We start from the raw sequence: 19588 nt of genomic DNA on the forward strand, positions 1-19588 counted from the left end.
GAGTATCCTCACATGGCAAACCACTTGAAACCGTCTCTCTTGGCAAGCATGCCACAGCTGAACTGAAAGGCCTGTCACCCGACATTCATGTCCTAGTCGCTGGCTAAGAGACCGACATCAGTGTCTGTTCAGCAAAGAGGGCCTTCTGATCTGGTCGTCTTCGTCGTCTGGCTTGGGTCGCAAACAGGGAGATCAATAACAGGCATGAAACACAGATTGACACCCTTAGGACTGGGTGGCGCTACCCACAAGCACTGCCGAGTATGGGCACGAAGTACAGCTCAAATTGTTGCTGCTCTTTCAAGCAAAATCTCTGCCACCGGTGGCTGCTTTGCACTCTTGATACTGCTCGTCCTTGGTATGATTTTATCCGTGCCAGCAACTCCTCCATGTCACCCGCGCTTGCCATCCCAAGTGCCACGTTTTAGACGGACCTGTAAGACAGGCCTTAGCAAATGGAAACACTGTCCCCAGCAGCCAGCTGTCCGGGTAACTACACCGTTAGAACTGAAGCCTGCCTGGCGTCCCTAGAGGGCAAAGGTTCCGTCCATTGGAAAGTGTTGTGAGCCCGCGGTGTCCAACTGGCGGTATAGCCAAGCGATATTGAACTCAGCTCAACTTCGAATAGATTCTCGCCTCGATGTCGCGGCATAAGGGAGCGGTTCATCCCTCTCACCACCACGCTGCAATACCCTGGATCGTGATCTAGTTACCGAATTAAGCTGTCTGACGCCCAAGTAATGATTGGAATTTTGGCAAGAGGCTACAACAACACGGAGAGCCAACCTGCCAAACTTGAAGGCTGCCATTGTGAGCTGCCAATTGTTGATTTAACGTGGCTCTGAACATGATGGATTCGAATGATGCTGCCGCCGCCAAAGCATTCAGCCTCACTCAAGATCAGACACAAACCATGAGCTTCTTTGTCACCTTCAGGCCACCTTCTCGCTTCGTCATAGCCTCTCCATATGACTCTTGCCGGACTCAACCTTACCATATTCTCTATATATGACTTAAGAGCGCGAGGCCTACCGCAAACCGATAAGTCTCTCAGAGAATAATCCTCGTGTGATATGCCAAACCTCGAGTCTCAACGCTTGGTAACCCCTGTCGGACGTATCGGAGGTCGGCGGTACCAAAGACCGAGGGCATCGTAGCTTTCGAATAGGCGTTCGAATACGAGCTCTCGAGAAACATACCATCTGCTGGACATCGTTTTAGCCACCTCCAGCACCTCCCAGGACTAATCTAATCTACTACCAACATGCATCTCGATCACAAGATTCCCTGGAAAACGGCAGCATCCCACTTCAACTTCGTGCCGTCAAACACAGAGGGCCACTTCGATCTTGTTGCTCTCGGCCTACCTTCTCAAGCGTCCACTATTGGCCACCTCAGTCGCGTGGTTTCAGCAACCATCAAAGAGTTTTCAGAAACTGAGCTTACCAAGATCCCATCTGTTTACTCCTCCGTCAAGCTATTCTCCGACGATGTGCTTGTCTTTCCCGAGCGACATTTTGGCCTTGGCCAGCACAGCACCAACTCGGCTCTGCATAATCCTTTGTCAACATCCCACCAAGATGTCAAGTATTGGCAAACACGAGCTGAAGGAGGAAACTTTTCCTCCTCGGATGGCGATCTGGCTGATGCTGTCAAGATGCTCGTCGTGATAGCAGCCGTGGCTCCGGAGAAGCCCCTTCGCATTGAAGCCCTGGCTGCTCTCTTGAGACTTGCTTCGGAAACCCCTCTGTCAACGTTGCGGAACATACACTGGGGCCATGCGTTTGGGGCGAATCTTGTTGCCGGTTTAGCACTGCAGATCTACGTGCTCTTAAACTTGACAGAGGCCGTTCAATGTCGCCAGAAGGAACACATCTCACTGTTGAAGATTGAGCCTCTTATGGGTTTCCTGAACAGAGATGCACTTCAGGACTATGACTACCCCGCTCAAAACATCCCTCATCGCGCATTCTGGAGTTCCATTGGAGTCTTGAACCTGAGCGGGGGCTCGGCTGCCAACCATGAGGGTGACGTCGTTGATCCACTTGCTCAAGAGGATGATGAGATCCACCAGGAGGCGAGAAGCGGGCTGCGGCAGTATCTGAAGGATTGCTTTGCCATATTGTACGTCTATGATGTTGTTCTGAGACAGGTCTGTGGCTCGGACGAAGCAGAAGGATTCTGGGCCGAGGAAGTCGCTGGTGTATTCTGGAGGCTTGGATGTCCAATGGGGGATAACTAGATGTTAAGAGTCCATCTTCAAGGTGGAAAGCAGTTTGCACCGGAGTTCTGATCAATTCACGCAGGCCTATCAGCTTGATATTGAATTTATCCTTGCGTGTTATGCCCGGCTGACGGCACACCACCCAAGTTGAGTAAGCACTTCCTTGACAAGTCACAATCTTTGTAATTGCTTTGAAAGCGTCCTAATTGGCTGAATAGTGCTACCGCATTCGGCAAAAGCGAAGCCGTCGCGTCATAATTACACCGATGCTTCCGTGGTAGAATAACAGAAGCATGCACTTATCCAAGACAGTGTGCCCCAATTGAGTGAAAGGAGCTCTTTAACAATTGATGATATGCAGTTAGAAGCTATAGGAATGACGTTGCCGAAGCCTCGTACGATGCGATGTGACCTTCTCCAGAACAAAAAGCAGTACTTGGAGCCTGTCTTCTCACACCAGACTGGACACCAATATGAATGTTGTTCAGGTCACCAAGTCTATTAGGATACCAGTCGCACCATTCTTGTCCCTTCTGTCGCTCCAAAAGCACCTAGTACACAGAAGTACCGCTTCGCCTCAATTCAACCCCCGCTTCGTCTCAACCTCCCGCAAGCCCCGTCTTCAAATGAATCCTCAAGCAGTCGAGGCTCCTCTGTCCCAGTCGGCGACTTTTCTTGTCCTCTCGGCCAAGAATACTCCTGATGCTTCTGATACCATCCGTGCAACTTTATCCAGCATCGCCGATATTACCAAGAACATCTCCATCCGCCACCAGACAGCCAATCTCTCATGTACCGTTGGTATCGGAAGCTCAATTTGGGACAAGATCGTGAACCTTCCACGCCCGGCTGAGCTGCACCCTTTCAAGCAAATCGAGGGAAAGAAACACACGGCTGTCTCGACGCCTGGAGACTTGTTTTTCCACATTCGATCTGAAAGAAGGGATTTGTCTTTCGAATTCGAGAGACAGCTCATGGATCGCCTAGGAGAAGCTGTCAAAGTTGAGGACGAGACTATCGGGTTTAGATACTTTGATACTCGCGATGTCCTCGGTTTCGTTGACGGAACGGCGAACCCAGTTGGCCCTGATGTTACTGATGCAGTCCTCGTAACTGCTCAAGACGACTCCGCCGGTGTAGGTGGGAGCTACGTTGTCGTTCAGAAGTATCTCCACGACCTCAAAGCCTGGCGCTCTCTTCCAACTGAAAAGCAAGAAGCCATCATTGGCCGCACAAAATTCGACAATATTGAGCTCGATGATGCCGAGTCCGGTCAACAGTCTCACAAGAGCCTGGCCACGATCGAAGACGAGGATGGAAGTGAGCATGACATTCTACGAGATAACATGCCCTTTGGTTCCCCAGCCCACGGCGAGTTTGGAACCTACTTTATAGGATACTCAAAGAAGCTGTGGGTGATCGAGAAGATGATGGAGCGCATGTTTGTTGGAGATCCTCCTGGCTTGCATGATCGCATTCTTGATTTTTCAAAGCCAGTGACGGGCTCAACATTCTTTGTGCCATCAGCAAGTGTCTTGGCTGACCTTGCTTGATTAATGGATAGCTTGAAGAGCGAGATATCATCTTGTTTAACATTGTAGTTAGACAGATATCATTGACGATAACGGGTTTGGTTTTCATTTCTCACAAAACGTTTCACTCTGCTAAGTATGTCAGTGACACAGACTTGAAACTATCATTAGCTGAAGATAAGAATGTCGAACAAGGTTTCTGGTGATATAGAATATTGTGATACTTAGGGACTGACTAAAAAGTCCCACGAGAGCCGGATCTGGAGAGCGCCAAGTTAGACATTCCGCATTGTTGGCCCAGTGATCAGTCTTCCCATCACGAGTAGAAAAGCTCACTGTTTGCAACAAGATGATACTGGAAACTGTATCTCCCTAGAATTCAAAACCAAGTTCATAGCATCATATATTGAAAGCAAAGCATCGGGCAAGTTGAAATAGCAGACTTATTAAACCATTAAAGCAAAACATTACCCATTCTATGCCCCAAATCCACCCCCCAACCCAAACCCAAACCCATTTCCTAACGCGTAATTTCAATTTCCCAATCTATAAAACAAAACCAATTAAATCAAAGCCTCAGGATTCTTGACGAATCCCTCAACAACACTGGCAAGCTCCTCCAGTCTCGCCTCCCAGAACTCCCGGCGCTCCTCATCAGCCTCGATACCAACTTGTGTCTTGCCAGACTCGACAAATGACACAATGCGGGGAGGTGTGGCGGGCTCAGGGTGGGGGATTGTGTAGTCGACGCGGCATTGAGTGCCAGCGAAGGGGACTGAATCAAAGTACTCCTTGTTGAGGTTGTTGGTGAAGGAGCCATAGAAAGGTGTGGAGGCAGGCCAGCTGGTGCACTCGCTGAGGATCTCTTGGAAGCCCAGGGTGGCTCGCTGGGTACCTTCGAGATACTGGGCTCGGACATGGTCCAGGAGTTGAGTGGCAGTCCAGTTCTCCTCGAACTTGACTCGGACGGGCATGTACTGGTAGCAAGGGCCCATAATGTTATCGATGCCAGAGACATCAACATCACGGCCAGAAACAATGCCTCCGAATGTGACATCAGAAACGTTGAGGTACTTAGACAGCACCTTGGCCCAACCAGCAGTAAGGAGCATGGCAAGAGTCGTGTCAGGGGAGCTTCCAGAGACATCGACATCCTTGGTCATGAAGGCGGTCTTCAGGGCAGGATCAGCAGCCGGAGCAATCTCAGTGGGGGAAGATCCCTCAAGAGTGTTGCGCCAGAAGGTGATGTTGTCGGACTTGGTCTTCTGCAGGTGCTCCATGTAGCTTGTGAAAGGTGCCGAGGAAGGAATCTCGAGACCTCGGTATCGGAGCTCGAGCTGACGGAGGAGTTCAGGCAGGGAGACACCGTCGTACTGAGCGTGAGAAATGCGGATCATCAGGGCGTTCTCGTTCTCGCCCTTGAGGATGAAGAGGTGGAGGAAGGGAGATCCGTAGGTAAAGGCCGAGTCGACGTAAATGTCAGATTCAGCAAGTTCCTTGCTAGCAGCATCAATGGGTCCCTCAACGTCAAGCTCAGTGACTGGCACCTTCATATCGTCAAGTACCACCTGGAGAGTCTCGCTATCTTGCTGAACAAACACAGTTCGCAGGATAGGGTGACGAGAAACCAGGTACTGGAAGCTATCGACAAGCTGGACAGTGTCGATAGACTTCTCCAAGTAGAGCATGTTATACTGAACCGAGCTCCTTGGCGCAAAGACAGTCGACTTAACATCTCGCTGCTGGGGATCAGTAGCAGGCAAGACATCCTGGATCTTCCAGGTTGAGTCCGCAAGCTGAGGCTGGATCTTCTCGGCAAGGAAGCCATCGACATCAGTCTGGCTGAGAAGCGAGAAAGGAGCATACTCCTTGACGGTCTCCTGAGGCTCAGTGGGAATCTCGACAAGAGAGTTAGCCATGCCACGAAGCTGCATGTACTGGAAGATTGCCGCCACAGACAGACGGTAACCCAGCTGTCGAAGTGCGGAAACCATTCTCATGGCAACGATCGAGTCACCTCCCAAACGGAAGAAGTTGTCGTCCAGCGACAGCTTCTCTTCCTCGACGTTCAAGAACTTGGACCACAGAGAACGAAGCACGCGCTCCTTGGTGGTCAAAGGCGTAGACTCAGTGATGGTCTTGCGGAGAGTGCCAAAGGCCTTGCGGAGCTCCATGACCAATTCAAGAGTAACCTTCTCAGCCAAAGTGCTGATATCAACAGACTCACCAGTTGTTGTTGTCTTGGAAACGGGGATACAGATGGAGGGGATGGCGTAGGGAGGGAGAGTCTCGACCATGGCCTTGTTGAGACCGATGATGGCGGTGGTAAGCTCGAATGAGATGGCGCCAGAGAGGGGAAGATGAGCGACGCTGCGGTCAACACCGAGATCAAGCATGGTAGCATCCTTGGCAGGAGTCTCCTGGATGAAGGCAATGACCATGGGAGTTTGGCTGCTTGAGCCCTGGGGAAGGACGAGCTGGCTTGAGGCCTCAGTGTTGGCGGGAAGCAGTCTCTTGAGCTCAAGATCGGTTTCGGTGAGGTTGATGACATGGCCGTCGACGCTGGTCATGGTATCCTTGCGACCAACGAAAATCAAGCTCATGTCATCAGCGTACTTGACAAGATCACCGGTACGGTAGAGCTTGCCCTTGCGGCCTGGGTAGCCGACGGTGCCCTCCTTGAGCCACTCAGGGGCATCGACCACATCCTCATCTTCCTTTTCAGAAGCTCCTTCGAGGAGAAGCTCGCCAACAGCTCCAATAGGGGTGAGAACGTTCTCGTTGGCGGGGTTAACGATCCAAGGAGTGTATCGAACCGTAGGGTACTTGTCTCCGCTAGCGAGAGATCTAGAGATGTCGCGGGGAGAGACAGGCGCCTCCTTGTTGACCTCCCAGATCTGGCCAAGCTCCTCCTCACCCAGGCAAGTGACATTGCTCATGGGAACAGTCAGGTCGCCACGCAGCAGAGACACGGCGGACTCAAACTGAGCCAGCACACGCTGAACCTGGACGGGGCTTAGGAGCTGGGAGTCGAAGCTTGCCAAGAGACGGAAGCCATTGTGCTGGAGAGAAACAGCAAGCATCAGGGGGTACGAGTTGAAGTGCAGGGCCTCCAGGGCAGCGTCTCCGCTACGGAACGAGGGGAGCTCGTCGTTCTCAGTCTCAGACGGATCAGGGTCCTGGGGCTGGACAACGAGACCCATGGTGACCTCGCAAGCAATCTGAGCATCATCGCTCAGGCGACGAATGTGCTGGATACCCAGATGCTCGTGGGCGGCTCTGATGACACCCTGGTCTTGAATAGAGCGGAGGAACTCTCCAACAGAGGTCGTGCGGTCAAGACGAACGCGGACAGGGACAGTAGCCAGGATAGGACCTTCGATCAGCTCAGCACCAGGGAGAGGGATGGTTCGTCCCATGAAGGTCTCTCCAAATACGACATCGTCGCTCATGGAGTACTGAGAAGCGAGCAGAGCCCAAGCAGCCCGGATGATGGTGGCGATGGTGATATCAGACCTGGTAGACTTACCACCAGTAGTAATGAATCGTTCCGCCAGGGAGTCGGGCTCAGGGATGTAAGAACGAGACGGCAGAGAAGGGAACTGAGGACCAGTAGCACCAGCAAGCTGTGTGCGCCAGTAATCCTTGGAAGCCTCCCTCGAGTCCTCTGCCAGGTATCGAACAAAGTGCTTGAACTCGGCGGGACGAGAGACCTCCAGACCCTTGTAGGCTGCTCTAGCGTGCTCAACAATAAGATCGGTCGACCATCCGTCATAGATGGCGTGGTGAGCAGTCCAGACAAAGTATCGCTTGCCAAGCTCCTCATCCTCGACAATAGCAAAGCGAGACAGAGGCGCGCCTGGGGACATGGGCACCTTCTTGTCCTCCTCCAGGAAGTCGTCCAGGCTGGACTTGACGTCCTTCCACTCCAGACTCTCGTTGACGACAACCTGCATGAAGCCGTGCTGCTTGAACTCGACGATGCGAGTGCGGAGGATGCTGCTCTCCTTGTACACAACGTCCCACGCGGCCTTGAGCTTGTCGACTGAGCTGGAAGCGGGAATATCAGCGATTCGCTGGGCGATGTAGTTCTCCTTGGATCGAGTGTAGAAAGCCATGTGAATCTCCTGCATGGGAGCACAGGGGTAGATATCCTCGATGGAATCGCCGTTGCAGCCACACTGCTCAGCAGCCTCGGCACACAGGGCATCACGGTCCATGTCGGACTTGAGCAGAGAGAAGGCAGGGATGTTCATGTCGACCTTCTTGCTGGCATCGCCCTTTGTCATCGCCTTAGCCATGTCGGAGAGGATTGGGTAGTTGAAGACGTCGGCAACAGAGAGAGTGTAACCCCAATCACGAACTATAGGAACAAGCTTCATGGCGAGGACAGAGTCTCCGCCGTGCATGAAGAAGTTGTGGTTGGTGCCAACCTGGTTGGCCTCAAGACCGAGGAGACGGCACCAAGAGTCACGCAGGAACAGCTCTGATTCCGACTCGGGCTCGCGAAGGACCTCATCCTCTGCAGCAGCGGCTGAAGCTTGCAGAGAAGCCGAGATGTCGGCGCCAAGAGCTCGAAGTGACTTTCGGTCCGTCTTTCCAGAGACAAGGTATGGAATCTTGGACAGACCGATGTAAGCGGCTGGAACCATGTAGACGGGGAGAACCTTGGAAAGCTTCTCGTTGAGCGTCTGCATAGCCTCGCGCAGACGAGGGGGGTAGTCGGCAATATACTCAACATCACCCTCCTCCTTGGCCTCTCGGTCCGCAATGAAGGCCACGAGCATGGACTCCTTGTTCTGGTTTCGAGGAGCGATGATCTCAGCGACGACTTCTGATCCGTTGGGGAGAAGGTTCTTGATGTGATGCTCAATCTCACCCAGTTCCACACGCTGGCCACGGAGCTTGATCTGGGTATCCTTGCGTCCGACAAAAACGAATCCACGTTCTCCATCAGGGTCGTAGCGGACAAGATCGCCTGTCTTATACAAACGTCCTCGTCGTCCAGGAATGCCGCCTCCGCCTGCAAGCAAGAACTCAGGGTCGTGGATGAAGGCCGCAGCCGTCTTTTCAGAGTCACCCAGGTATCCTTGACCAACTATAGGACCCTCAACGAGCAGCTCGCCAACAGCTCCCACAGGGACCAGCTTGTTATGGTCCTCAGGGTCAACAAGCCAGATAACGGCGCCAGTACCAGATCCGATACTGACGTATGGCTTGCCCGCAGCGCTGGGATTCACAGTGCATCCGATAGTGCACTCTGCAGGGCCGTATCCAACGACGATTCTAGTGTGTTGACCCCAAATGGCGATATCTCCAGCTGAACAAGACTCTCCACCAATCCCAAGACTGTTCAAAGAGGGGATAATATCGGGATCCAGAATTCGGGCAACTGAAGGCGTAATGTTAACCATGTTGACCCTGAGACGGCGAATGGCACCGCTAAGGTCATTCACGCGGTCCATGTCAGTAGGAATGCAGAGACAACCACCTCGAAGAAGAGTGCAGAGAATGCTGTCAACGCTGACGTCGAACGCATACGAAGTGAAATCCAGGGATCGTGAGGTGCTGGAGTATCCGATGCCTGTGCTACGGGCCAACGCACTGGCAGTGTATGTAGCGTGAGACAGCATAACACCCTTGGGAGTGCCGGTACTTCCAGAGGTGAAGATAATGTAGAGAAGGGAGTCGTAGGGAACCTCGGGGAGCTTCTTGGTGGGATCTTCGATAGATTTTTCCAGCTCAGCCATCGAGTTGGGGTCGACAATGACGTGCTGAGCTTCAGGGGCAATCTCCTTTGCGTACGGTGCTTGGTCCTTGGAGGTGAGCATGTGCTTGGCGCCGACTTGCTTGGCCATGACTTGACGTCTCTGGATAGGTTGGCTGGGATCCATCAGGACAAAGGCAGCTCCGGCCTTCATCACACCCATGACACCGATGGTGGTCCATCTTGACTTTTCGAAGCAAAGAGGCACGATGTCGCCAACCTTGACTCCCAGGTTGATGAGGTGGTGGGCAAGTAGTGTAGAGTACTTGTCGACATCTGCATAAGTGAAGTTACCGTCCCACGAGCAGATGGCTGGGGCTTCTGGCCGCCATCTCACCTGCTCGGCTATCAATTGGTGAATGCAGATGTTGCTGGCAGGGGGGATATCCTTGTTCCAGTTCCATATCACAGACTTGTCCAGCTCACCGACTGGAAGTACAGAGCTGATGGGTAGTGAAGAGTCTGTGAGGGTGGTGTTGAGGATTTCAACCAGAGACTGGGCAAAGTGGTTTGCCAGGAACTCTGCGCCCACTGGCTCCCGCCAGAAAGGCCTCAGCCAGAGCACGTCGTCTTCTAGGACGGCTTGAAGCTGAACATTTCCCTATAAGCGCTTGTGTTAGCTACAGTAGTCACTCATCTCGCACTAAATCTCATGCACACTCACCCAGCTCATTGATAGATCACCCTCCTCGGTGAAGTGACTGACAGCGTCACCGGTTGCGCTCTCATCGTTGAAGAAGAGCGTGTACTTGTCTGCTTGAATGGGTTCTTCTGATTGTAATTGTTGACGAAGGTAATCTCGGATGACATCAAGTTCTGTTGCCACAGAGCTGTCTGCGCTCCATTGAAGGCGGGTGGTGTTGAGCTCAAAGGTGCGGCTCGTCTGGGAGCCAATCTCACTAAGGCCCCACGAGAACTGAACGTGGTTGCCATGGCTGTGACGGTAGAGGAGAAGAGTCCATGCTAATAGCAGGGCCTCCAGTTCGTAGCTATCTTGTTGGTGTTGACGCAGAACTGGTACGTCATAGCGAACCCCCTTCTTGTGTGGCGTCTGCTGGGCAGAGCACTGAGTGTCCTCCGCCATGATGAAGGGATAGTAGAGTAGTGTGTGAGTATCGAAGAGAATTGAACTAGGGTCGATCCAACAGGCCTAGACGAGAGGAGAAAGACTTGGTTGGGGATACAATACAGATTCAAATCTGCGGTTGTTGGACGCAACGTCTGGTGTGCAACGCAACGGTCGGCAGAACTCACATGAACGCCTCCACTATTTTATTGAAGGATTGCAGCAAACATGCAGGAACCTGATTACGTTAAAAAGGAGGATCCGAGCTCCCATCCCGTGTTGCCTGGTGCTGGTGTGGGGGTTTGTGCTGTAGAAATGGCGCCGAGGTGATCCAAACAGGCGGGCCACGACAGGAAGGTGGTCTTTTTTTTTGTTTTTCCTTCGCTGCCCGAGAGTTCCTTTGCCCGCAGGACGTCTGTGAGGAGCCGAGAATGGATCTCATGAGGGCGACCTCGGAGCATCTCCGCGTTGGGATACCTGCTCATCAGTGCTGATCCCCGGCACGCTATTCCGAACGTGAATCGACTGGCAGCATGGGATGAGATGGATGCCCCACGTTGCTTGTGATTTCCCGCGTGAGGAACTATGGGGCTAGTGTGGGCGACATGGAGGCGAGCTCGGAGTGGTGGTCACGAAGATGCGCGCGTGGGAGGCGAGATGGTTTACGCAGGGGGGTGCTGGCCTCGAACGAAGGATGGCACTGGGAATAAGGCTGACCAGGCGTTTGGTGCCAAGTTTCCCCCACCTACTATGACCCTTCAGTTGATGGTTCGATGGTTGTCTGTTTCACCAAAAGGACTAGGACTCTCTAACCCACGTTCTCTTCCCACATGGCCACCTCTTTTCCTTCTGGGAGAGCTGCAGCAACTGGCAGCCCGCATTTACGTAACAGGGTTACCACTCAGATGAACAGGGTTCTTTCTTGTTTCGTTCCCCATCCATTCATACACATTAAGCACCTACAGAGAAGGAGTAATAATCGACGTGTTTTGCGGGTCAGCCAAGGGACGGCGCCATTGCCCATTTCACCCCCATGAAGCCGTCGGTCCCTGGCAGTGGGGTGATTGATAAGTCCATTATCTGATCTGACTGACAGGGGTTATAGGTCCACACACACGCGCGCACAGAGACCAGAGGGCACAAGCTTTGCCGGAATAATGCACAGCGTTGCATCACTCCGTGGCGTTCACATTCTCGCCGCAGGGTTGGCCATGCGAACGGCTCCCGCTGAGTAAATCAGTCTATACCGTTTGGAGGTCAAATTATCCGTCCAAGGTTCCACTCTACAAGAAGAAAAAACGCGTGAGTGGGAAGAGAATGAGATGAGGCATTTTCCCACTGTAACTCGCTTCCCAAAAGCCCATCAGAGCTTGCTGTCCACCCATCTCGGGGCCCTCTTTTCCACAAAGGCCTGCACGCCCTCGTGGAAGTTGTGGCAATTGTCCATGGTAGCGTTCCACGTTTCTCGGTGCAGGCGGACCGCGTTCTCTGCACTGCCGTGCTCCCAGCCAGAGAGGATGCCAGCACGGGATACGATGACGCTATCAGGACTGTTGCTGACGATGGCCGTGGCGTACTCGAGGGCCTTTTTCACTACTGGACGCTCGAGAATGTCGCTGTCTGGAGCTGCGTCGTCGGTGATGGCGTTGAGCAGGCCAAACTCCTTGGCCTCTTGGGCCGTGATGGGCCTCCCCGTAAGCGCCATTTCCGTGGCCCTGTGTCGTCCAATGGTCCTGGCTAGCCTCGGCAGAGAGCCGGCATTGGCTACGACTCCAATCTTGGCCTCTGGGAGCGCAAAGGTAGCACTCTTGGCTGCGACGATGAGGTCGAGGTTGGCCACAATCTCGAAGCCTCCACCGAACGCAATCCCATTAACGGCGGCGATGATGGGCTTCTTTCCGTACCGCCGCGAGAGCCCGCCAAAGCCATTCACGGGCGGGTCCATGGGCCGCTCCTCTGGGATGCCGTCCCTCCTCCTCTGGTTGATCTGGTTCCATTCGTTGAGGTCCATGCCGGCGCAAAAGGCACGGCCTGCTCCCGTCACGACGGCGCAGCGTAGCGAGGGCTCTTGGTCGTACCACTCCCAGAGGGCATCCAGCTCGTACTCTCCCTTGCTGGTCATGGCGTTGAGCATCTTGGGCCGGTTGAAGACCACCAGCATGATGTGCCTGGCCGGAAACGACACCATCCCGTAGCCCTGGGTCGGAGGCGGTCGCTTGAATGGGGGTTGTTGCGCCATTGTCGGTGGTGGTACAGCTTGTATTGGTGGCAAGGATGGGCTGGGCACAGGCATTCAACTGGCGAATGTGGAGAGGCTTATAACATTGATGCCGGGACTCTGCTGCACAGATGCCGTGGGATCAAGCTTGGTGGCTGCGTGGCATGTCCATCTGATGAAGTCTTGGTGATGCCAGTGGTTGTGAAGCAGAGCCCGAAACTCGCTAGGAAATACCGCCTCATTCCCAATCAGACCCGAGGAACGCCAAATGCTACGTAAGCCGGCATCAGGCTCCGGTGGACTCCGAGGGACTTGGCAGGGACAAAAGCAGCCTGCCGCATAGAGAATGGCGCGTGGAGGCCCATGTCCTGAGCGACGGGAAGTGGGCAGAGAAAGGAGGTTATACACTCCGATTGGATGAACCAAATGCAAGGGTCCCATTGTCCAAAGCAAAGGACCTTGCTAGTCTCTGTTCAAGTCCTCACATGTCACCCCGAGTAGTAGATGCACGCCCCCTTCTCGACAGATGCCTCTCCTGGATAGCTTCGAGCTACGGAGGAAACCGTTGATCATCTAATCAATCACATCTGATAATCCAGGCAAGATGCGTCATGCGCTGCAATCTAAGGGAAAAACCGACCCAACTTTACATCCATCGTGCATTCCGTGCCCACAGCAGAGGGCCCGAGATCGGGCTGCTGATCCGGACCCAGCAAAAAACTCTGCTCTCGGATGTCATGGCAAGAGTTAGCGGGAAGTTTGAGAGAGGAATGAAGCTCCAAATTTGAGTCTGTTGAAGCTCGTGAGACAAGTTGAAGCTTCTGGATAACCTCATATCCGACTCTCACAGACCTTCCATCAACACCACCACCACCACCACCTCGAACCTGCAGCATGTACGGCACATTCTCACCCGGGCCGTTGGCTCGCGAATCTCGGCAACCGTTGGTGCTTTCTTTTTCTCCCCCTTCCCTCCCATGCAGCCCAGCCCGGTAATTGCAGTGCAGAAGGTGGCTTACCTTGGCTGACGCGCCTCCCTCGGCACTTGGGGGTAAACAAAAAATTACCCTTTGCTGTTTATGCGACCGACGTCCGAGCGACTCCGACGATGTTCGACTTTGATCCCGACATTTGTTTTGCTTGTTGGAGTGGAAACCATTGTCCGATGTCGTCGGCCAAGGATACTACTCCCAAGACTCGTCATGATGGAAGGCCAAGGACTGTGAAGCAAGTTTCCATGTTGATCAGCGCCAATGGCTTCGGTCGGGGTCTTGGGAGGCGAACGACTAAGCGGCGACGAGCTGCGACGCCGAGACGCGACGGCGAATCCTTGAACGGAGATCTCATCTACGATGCCTCACCGACTCATCCGCCCCTAGCACCCTCGACATGTCGTCCTGGAGCGTGATTCACGAGTTTGCGACCGTCGCCGATTGAACTGGCAGTCAAAGATCGCCTCAGCCTGTCGCGCGAGAAGCCTCGGCACCGCCAAGCTTGTCTGAGAGCTGGTCTCTCATCGACCGCCATGCTTCGCCGTGGCGGTGATGCTCTGCTTGGTTGAGCGACACTCTCCAGGAACACTCTATCGCCTACTGTTACGGTACTCGTGGCCTCAAGAGCGCGCTCAGGCATCGCAGCTATTGGAAGCCTAAGCGCAACAAGAGGCAGCGGCCAAGTGCTTGTCGCATTGTCGCAGCTTCAAGTCGGCGCGGCGAGTCGTCTCATCTTCAGCGATGGCGACACTCGCGGGCAAGTGCGCACTCTACGGCAGTTGGTTTCACTACGAGAGACCCAAATGTTGATCGCCAGTCGCGATTGAACAAGAACCAGCTTGTCGCAAACATGTTCAAGCTCCTCACAGGCGCAAGAATGTGGCTGCTTGTTCAGTTCATACTGAGAACTCATCGACCGGCGACGGTTCATCGAGATACCTACGAACTGACACAAGAGAACATACACCAACTTTCTCCCACTTCAAGGCTCATGAGAGCTGTTGCGATCGGAAACGCGACGAGAAAGAGAGCATAAGACCGTGCCTACTACCTACCTAGGTACTCAGGCAGCTTCAAACGGTGCAAGACATATCACACTCTTCGGAATCGTTCCGAGAGGTCAGGACAAGACTCATCAATGACTCTGGAACTGCGGAGGGCTCTCCATCACTACCACTCCGACGAGCAGATGAGGGCCACCTCCAGTGAATGACGATTACACTCCTTCACCACGACCCATTCGAACCTCATGACCGACACCTCGCCGTCCGACAATACAAACAAGACCTACCTATCGGATCAAGCAGTCGGATGTGTGGTGATTCTGACCCTCGGGCCCCACGCCTGCTGCGCTGAGAGAAGCATGAAGCCGAGGCCTCTGTTAATGGGGCTTCGGGTACCTGGCAAGCACCCGGACACATCAAGAATGAGATGCAATGGCGACGTAGTGATGGTAGTTCTCAATCGCTGCCTGTTGTTCGTTCGGCTCGTCCTGTCGCTCATCGCTCTACTGCCCGCAGGTCTTTGGCGCATCACTCGTCATGTCTGACAAGAGCCTGGTGAGAGGACTCCGGGTGGCCTCGGTCTCGCGATCGCTTTCGGACGTTCGTTGGCGATTGTTTTCGGTCCTTCCCGCCAAAGAAAGCCGTGGCTGAATTGCGTTGGCAGGCTTTCTGAGGGTTGTCGTCGTCAAACTGCTGTGAGAGGTTATTCTCACTCAATCATGTTAGCCGGGTGACATCTCAGTCATGTGGCATCCATCAGTCTAAGCACTGCGCTTCCCCAAGCTTTCATAGATCATCGCTGGCATAAGTAGAGCCAGCATTGTAGGTGGATGGTCGAAGAAACCGTCCTCTCCATTCGTATCGGCATGGCCGCCAGTATCCTGCTGGTCATCGTCTTGCATGAATCGTAGACACCGAGCACGCCTCGTTGGGCACCTTCGCGCAGCGTTCCCGTAGCAAGTGGCTAAGCTGTAAAGACGCCATTAAGCCTGTTCAAAGTGAATTCCTGGGTATCAGCCTGGTGCGTCGCTGCCCGTCAAAGGCGCAATGGTAAAGCATTGCTGGCTTCGATCGACCGCGTGAGCTTCTCGCTACTCTTGCAACCATCTCAGCTCTCGATTTAGACACCCATTGATCCCCCAATCTTGTCGTTGCCGTCATAGATGCCGAGGACGGCCCGCCGCCTCAAAGAGGCATCAATGTACCACCGGTCCGGGAATACGTAGGTCGTCTCCGTCCTCCCACTTAACCGACGACACCCTCGCGCCCGCTCTTGACCGCCACAGGGAGACCATGATTTGCGCCAAGGGTTTTTGAGAGGCTCTTTCTCGACCAGTGTTTCGTTCGGAGCATTAGGCGTCGTCTGTTAATACCTCGCGCTAGGCATCTAACACGGGTTGAGGTCGCCGAGGGCTGCAAGCTTGTCAACATCATGACCCCCGAACGAGGTGCCTGACACACCCCGTAGCAGAGAAGACTTGGCGGGTGCGGTTCCGCTAGGATACTGATCCTATGGGTAAGTTCTCGATTCGACTCTCAAGCCGTGGCTTTGTCAATGATACCTTGTGAGGGAACCCGTCGATTGAATCGGTGACAGCTCGCTGTGGAGAGCCATCACGAATAGAACCCAAGACGATTACACGAGGCGTCCCGAGCGTGGGTTTAGCTAAGATTAAGCATAGACAGCTAGTTATCAATCGGCGCGGTCTGCTCCATAATAAAAAGAGAGAACCTCGTACTCGCGAGGTTTGACGTCTCATTGAATCCACGAGGGCATCGTGTTGCTTGTCACCCTGGAGCGATCCTACAGTGACCTCGAGATCAGCATAGCATGCCATGGATGGACAAGCGTTTACCCACCCGCCCGAAGAAATCACTCAGAGGGTGTCCACTGTTGCATCGAGCTAGTGAGGTTCCTTGGCTATGGATGCCCCGAAAGAGGCTCGAGGCCCGCTCCGCTCCCCGTAGCCGCGCCGACCGCGAATCTCTCAGTCTTGGCGCCGCCGAGTGAAGGGGTCCAGGTGGCGCCATCTCTTGCACAGATGCCCGTCTTGGCCTTCAGGGGCTGCGGGTAATCGGCACATATCGGGCGTGGGTGGGCATGGGGGCAAGGGCCAGTAGTTCCACGCTTACATACAGAGACTCCCCTACTGATGGATGGACGCTTGCTGCTTCGGAAGATGGGGGCTTGCTTTGTTCTCCGTGTGGAAGCCATCGTGGATCAGAGGACGCGACGCAAATCTCTGGTCCCCATCCCCAAAGGTCTTGCCAGCCACGTAAGATTCCAACACGTCGGCAGAGCTCGGCATGAGAGAAACAGGAAGAGATGTGCAACAGCTCCAGCCTTTCTAATTGGCTCAGGGAGAGACACTGCTCGTCGTCACCGAGATCGGTACGAGGCGGGGTATAAATAAAATCTGGAGATCAAGTGTTCTTTGTGATGTTGGCTCCAGACCCCCAAGCAAACCAACAGAAGTTCAAGATGGCCGCCTCAGATCCCTTCCAGCAGCAGTCGCCAATCAAGATCCGGCTTCCTCATCCTTACCTCACCACCTACTTCCTCGAGCGCACCGACGCCGAGAAGCAGTCGTTCCGGCTTCGCAAGGCCGACTCGCCCGAGGAGGATGGCACCCCGTTTCCCCAGGCCTTGCACGCAGAAGGCCTAGTCTTTGCCAGAGTGCCGCCTGCAGAATCTGATAAGATCCCCGAATCTGATAATCGCGCCTGGGCGAGGGCACGCCGCAGCCCCGTCTGGTCCTTGACCTGGGAGGACGGTCACGAGGCCGCCACTCTTGCTCAGGCCTGGATGTTCTTCTACACCTTCTTCACATACACTTTCGATGTAGAACAGTTCCGTCTCCGCCTCGGCGGCTCCGGTGCTGAGGACCTCGCCAAGGCTCTGGTCCAGTCCATGGTGGCGATTGATATCCCCGAGCCCCCCAGCGTGCCCGTGCCGGCTCCTCGCCAGGAGGTCGAGGTGCTCGTCCTCCGAAGCACCTTCTGGCAGGGGTGCGCATCACCTCTTGGTCAGCAGCCCATCTGGCTTCCCACCTGGAACTCGGGCAAGGTGGTTCCTCACGTCGAGTACGTGATGACACCGACGTCCGAGTCCACCCTGCTCCGGCACCCGCGCCGAGTGCCCAAGCCGGCGCCCGGTAGCCTCATCTACAGCCGGTACATCCCGTCGCTGGATGAGCACTTCAACCTCATGGCGCTCGACTACCTCAACCCAGAGCACCTGGCCCTGTTCAACAAGTGGCAGAACGACCCCCGTGTGGCGGCGGGCTGGATGGAGACGGGCACGCTGGAGCAGCACCGAGCGTACCTCCGGGCGATCCACGAGGACCCCCATCAGTTTGCCGTGCTGGGCTTCTTCAACGACACGCCGTTTGCCTACTTTGAGCTGTACTGGGCCAAGGAGGACAAGATGGGCCAGCACTACGCGTGCCTCGACTTTGACCGAGGCAGGCACTCGCTCGTGGGAGATGCCACATTCCGTGGCCAGCACCGCGTCATGGCTTGGTGGCCCAGCGTGATGCACTACGAGTTCCTCGACGACCACCGCACCGAGAACGTGGTGGGAGAGCCGCGTCTGTCGGGCGAGAAGGTGCTCATGTACGAGATGATCTTTGGTCTTCACCAGGACAAGTGGATGGACCTGCCCCATAAGAGGTCCAACCTGGTCAAGTGCTCGAGGGAGCGCTTCTTCCAGCTGTGCCCCTTTAACCAGAGCAAGCCTCGCGTGGCGGGCACCACCTTTGGCTTTGAGCCGAAGCTGTAGGGAGGACGAATGGTTGCTGCTACTAATTAAGTAACCTGGGAATAATGTCATGTATGAATGGGGACCTGGCTCTAAAAAAAAAATTGTGTATGTATGGACAGGGTGTTGATTAGATAGAATGTCTGTTTCTGCTTGGCAAGCGGAGAGCGTAGCATTTACCAAGACTGATCTTCAGTTCCGATCGAACCGATCAATCGAATCCTTTTGCAACGTCTTTTTTTCTCGTCCAAACTCGCTTCAGGATATAGCACCGTCGATCGCTGTGCTTGACGTCTGTCATCTCGCCACTGACTGGACGCTCCAGACTCTTGTCCATCTTGGCAGCCAGGGCAGTTTTACTGTCTGCTGCCGAGGAGAAGTGCCCAGCAACGGAGGGAGCCGCGTGGGGGACATTTGACATTCTCCCATATTGACATGTTGTGTTTTCCATGGACGACGTTGGTGGCTTGTCCAAGCTTCTGCAGGAAAATTACGCGGCCCTTGACCACCAGTTAAGCTTGTTTGCGCCATGAGTTTTTTATTCCCAACTTTGTTTTTGACTCAAATCGCGTGGTTCAGGTACGCAGCAGCCATCGCTAAACAGCAGTGAAAAAAAACAGCGAACATGGGTGGACAGTGGGCTCACCAGTAGCGAGTGGAGTGATGGAGCGGCTGACCAGCAACCAACAACCAACAAACCCCCCTGAAGCCAAATCCCCTGTAGCGCTTGGCCATCCAGAATGCCGTTGGTGACATTTCCCAAACGTGATAATCAAGCCTCGTTATGCGGCCATGGCCGGAACTGGGAATAGCTCATAGGGCTACCGGGACCAAAGCAAATTTCAGGTCCCCACGTTCGGGAACCTCTCGAGCCACGCCAAGATTTCTCGACCTTCGTTGCGCCAAGCGCGGACTCTCGGCAGGGATGTCCTCAAGGGTCCGGTGAGTTGGGTGCGAAAGAACACATGGCCCGCCTGATCATGAACCCTTGTCTTGAAAGTATCTTGATCATGCTTTTGGCCCCA

At 54.2% G+C, this 19588-nt stretch overlaps 5 protein-coding genes across 5 annotated transcripts; 3 read left to right on the forward strand and 2 right to left on the reverse strand.

Moving 5' to 3' along the window:
• Positions 1 to 1264: 1264 nt before the first annotated feature.
• On the forward strand, positions 1265 to 2242 carry LRP88_11289 (heterokaryon incompatibility protein-domain-containing protein; the record flags this gene model as incomplete). Its single annotated transcript, XM_083247719.1, has 1 exon — positions 1265 to 2242. The coding sequence occupies one exon, from the start codon at positions 1265 to 1267 to the stop codon at positions 2240 to 2242; it is 978 nt and encodes a 325-aa protein (XP_083096867.1).
• Positions 2243 to 2850: 608 nt separating this feature from the next.
• On the forward strand, positions 2851 to 3777 carry LRP88_11290 (Dyp-type peroxidase; the record flags this gene model as incomplete). The annotated part of the gene is made up of 1 exon (XM_083247720.1): positions 2851 to 3777. One exon carries the CDS (start codon positions 2851 to 2853, stop codon positions 3775 to 3777), a length of 927 nt encoding a protein of 308 aa, XP_083096868.1.
• A 542-nt stretch (positions 3778 to 4319) lies between these two features.
• Positions 4320 to 10607, reverse strand: LRP88_11291 (uncharacterized protein; the record flags this gene model as incomplete). The annotated part of the gene is made up of 2 exons (XM_083247721.1): positions 4320 to 10124; positions 10188 to 10607. 2 exons carry the CDS (start codon positions 10605 to 10607, stop codon positions 4320 to 4322), a joined length of 6225 nt encoding a protein of 2074 aa, XP_083096869.1.
• Positions 10608 to 11952: 1345 nt separating this feature from the next.
• Positions 11953 to 12828, reverse strand: LRP88_11292 (ClpP/crotonase-like domain-containing protein; the record flags this gene model as incomplete). The annotated part of the gene is made up of 1 exon (XM_083247722.1): positions 11953 to 12828. The coding sequence occupies one exon, from the start codon at positions 12826 to 12828 to the stop codon at positions 11953 to 11955; it is 876 nt and encodes a 291-aa protein (XP_083096870.1).
• Positions 12829 to 17285: 4457 nt separating this feature from the next.
• On the forward strand, positions 17286 to 18584 carry LRP88_11293 (acyl-CoA N-acyltransferase; the record flags this gene model as incomplete). The annotated part of the gene is made up of 1 exon (XM_083247723.1): positions 17286 to 18584. One exon carries the CDS (start codon positions 17286 to 17288, stop codon positions 18582 to 18584), a length of 1299 nt encoding a protein of 432 aa, XP_083096871.1.
• Positions 18585 to 19588: the final 1004 nt, after the last annotated feature.

The sequence above is a fragment of the Fusarium phalaenopsidis genome, assembly GCF_050370095.1.
Source record: "Fusarium phalaenopsidis strain FUZ10S chromosome Unknown contig_32306, whole genome shotgun sequence".
In the NCBI taxonomy this organism is placed as follows: Eukaryota; Fungi; Ascomycota; class Sordariomycetes; order Hypocreales; family Nectriaceae; genus Fusarium; species Fusarium phalaenopsidis.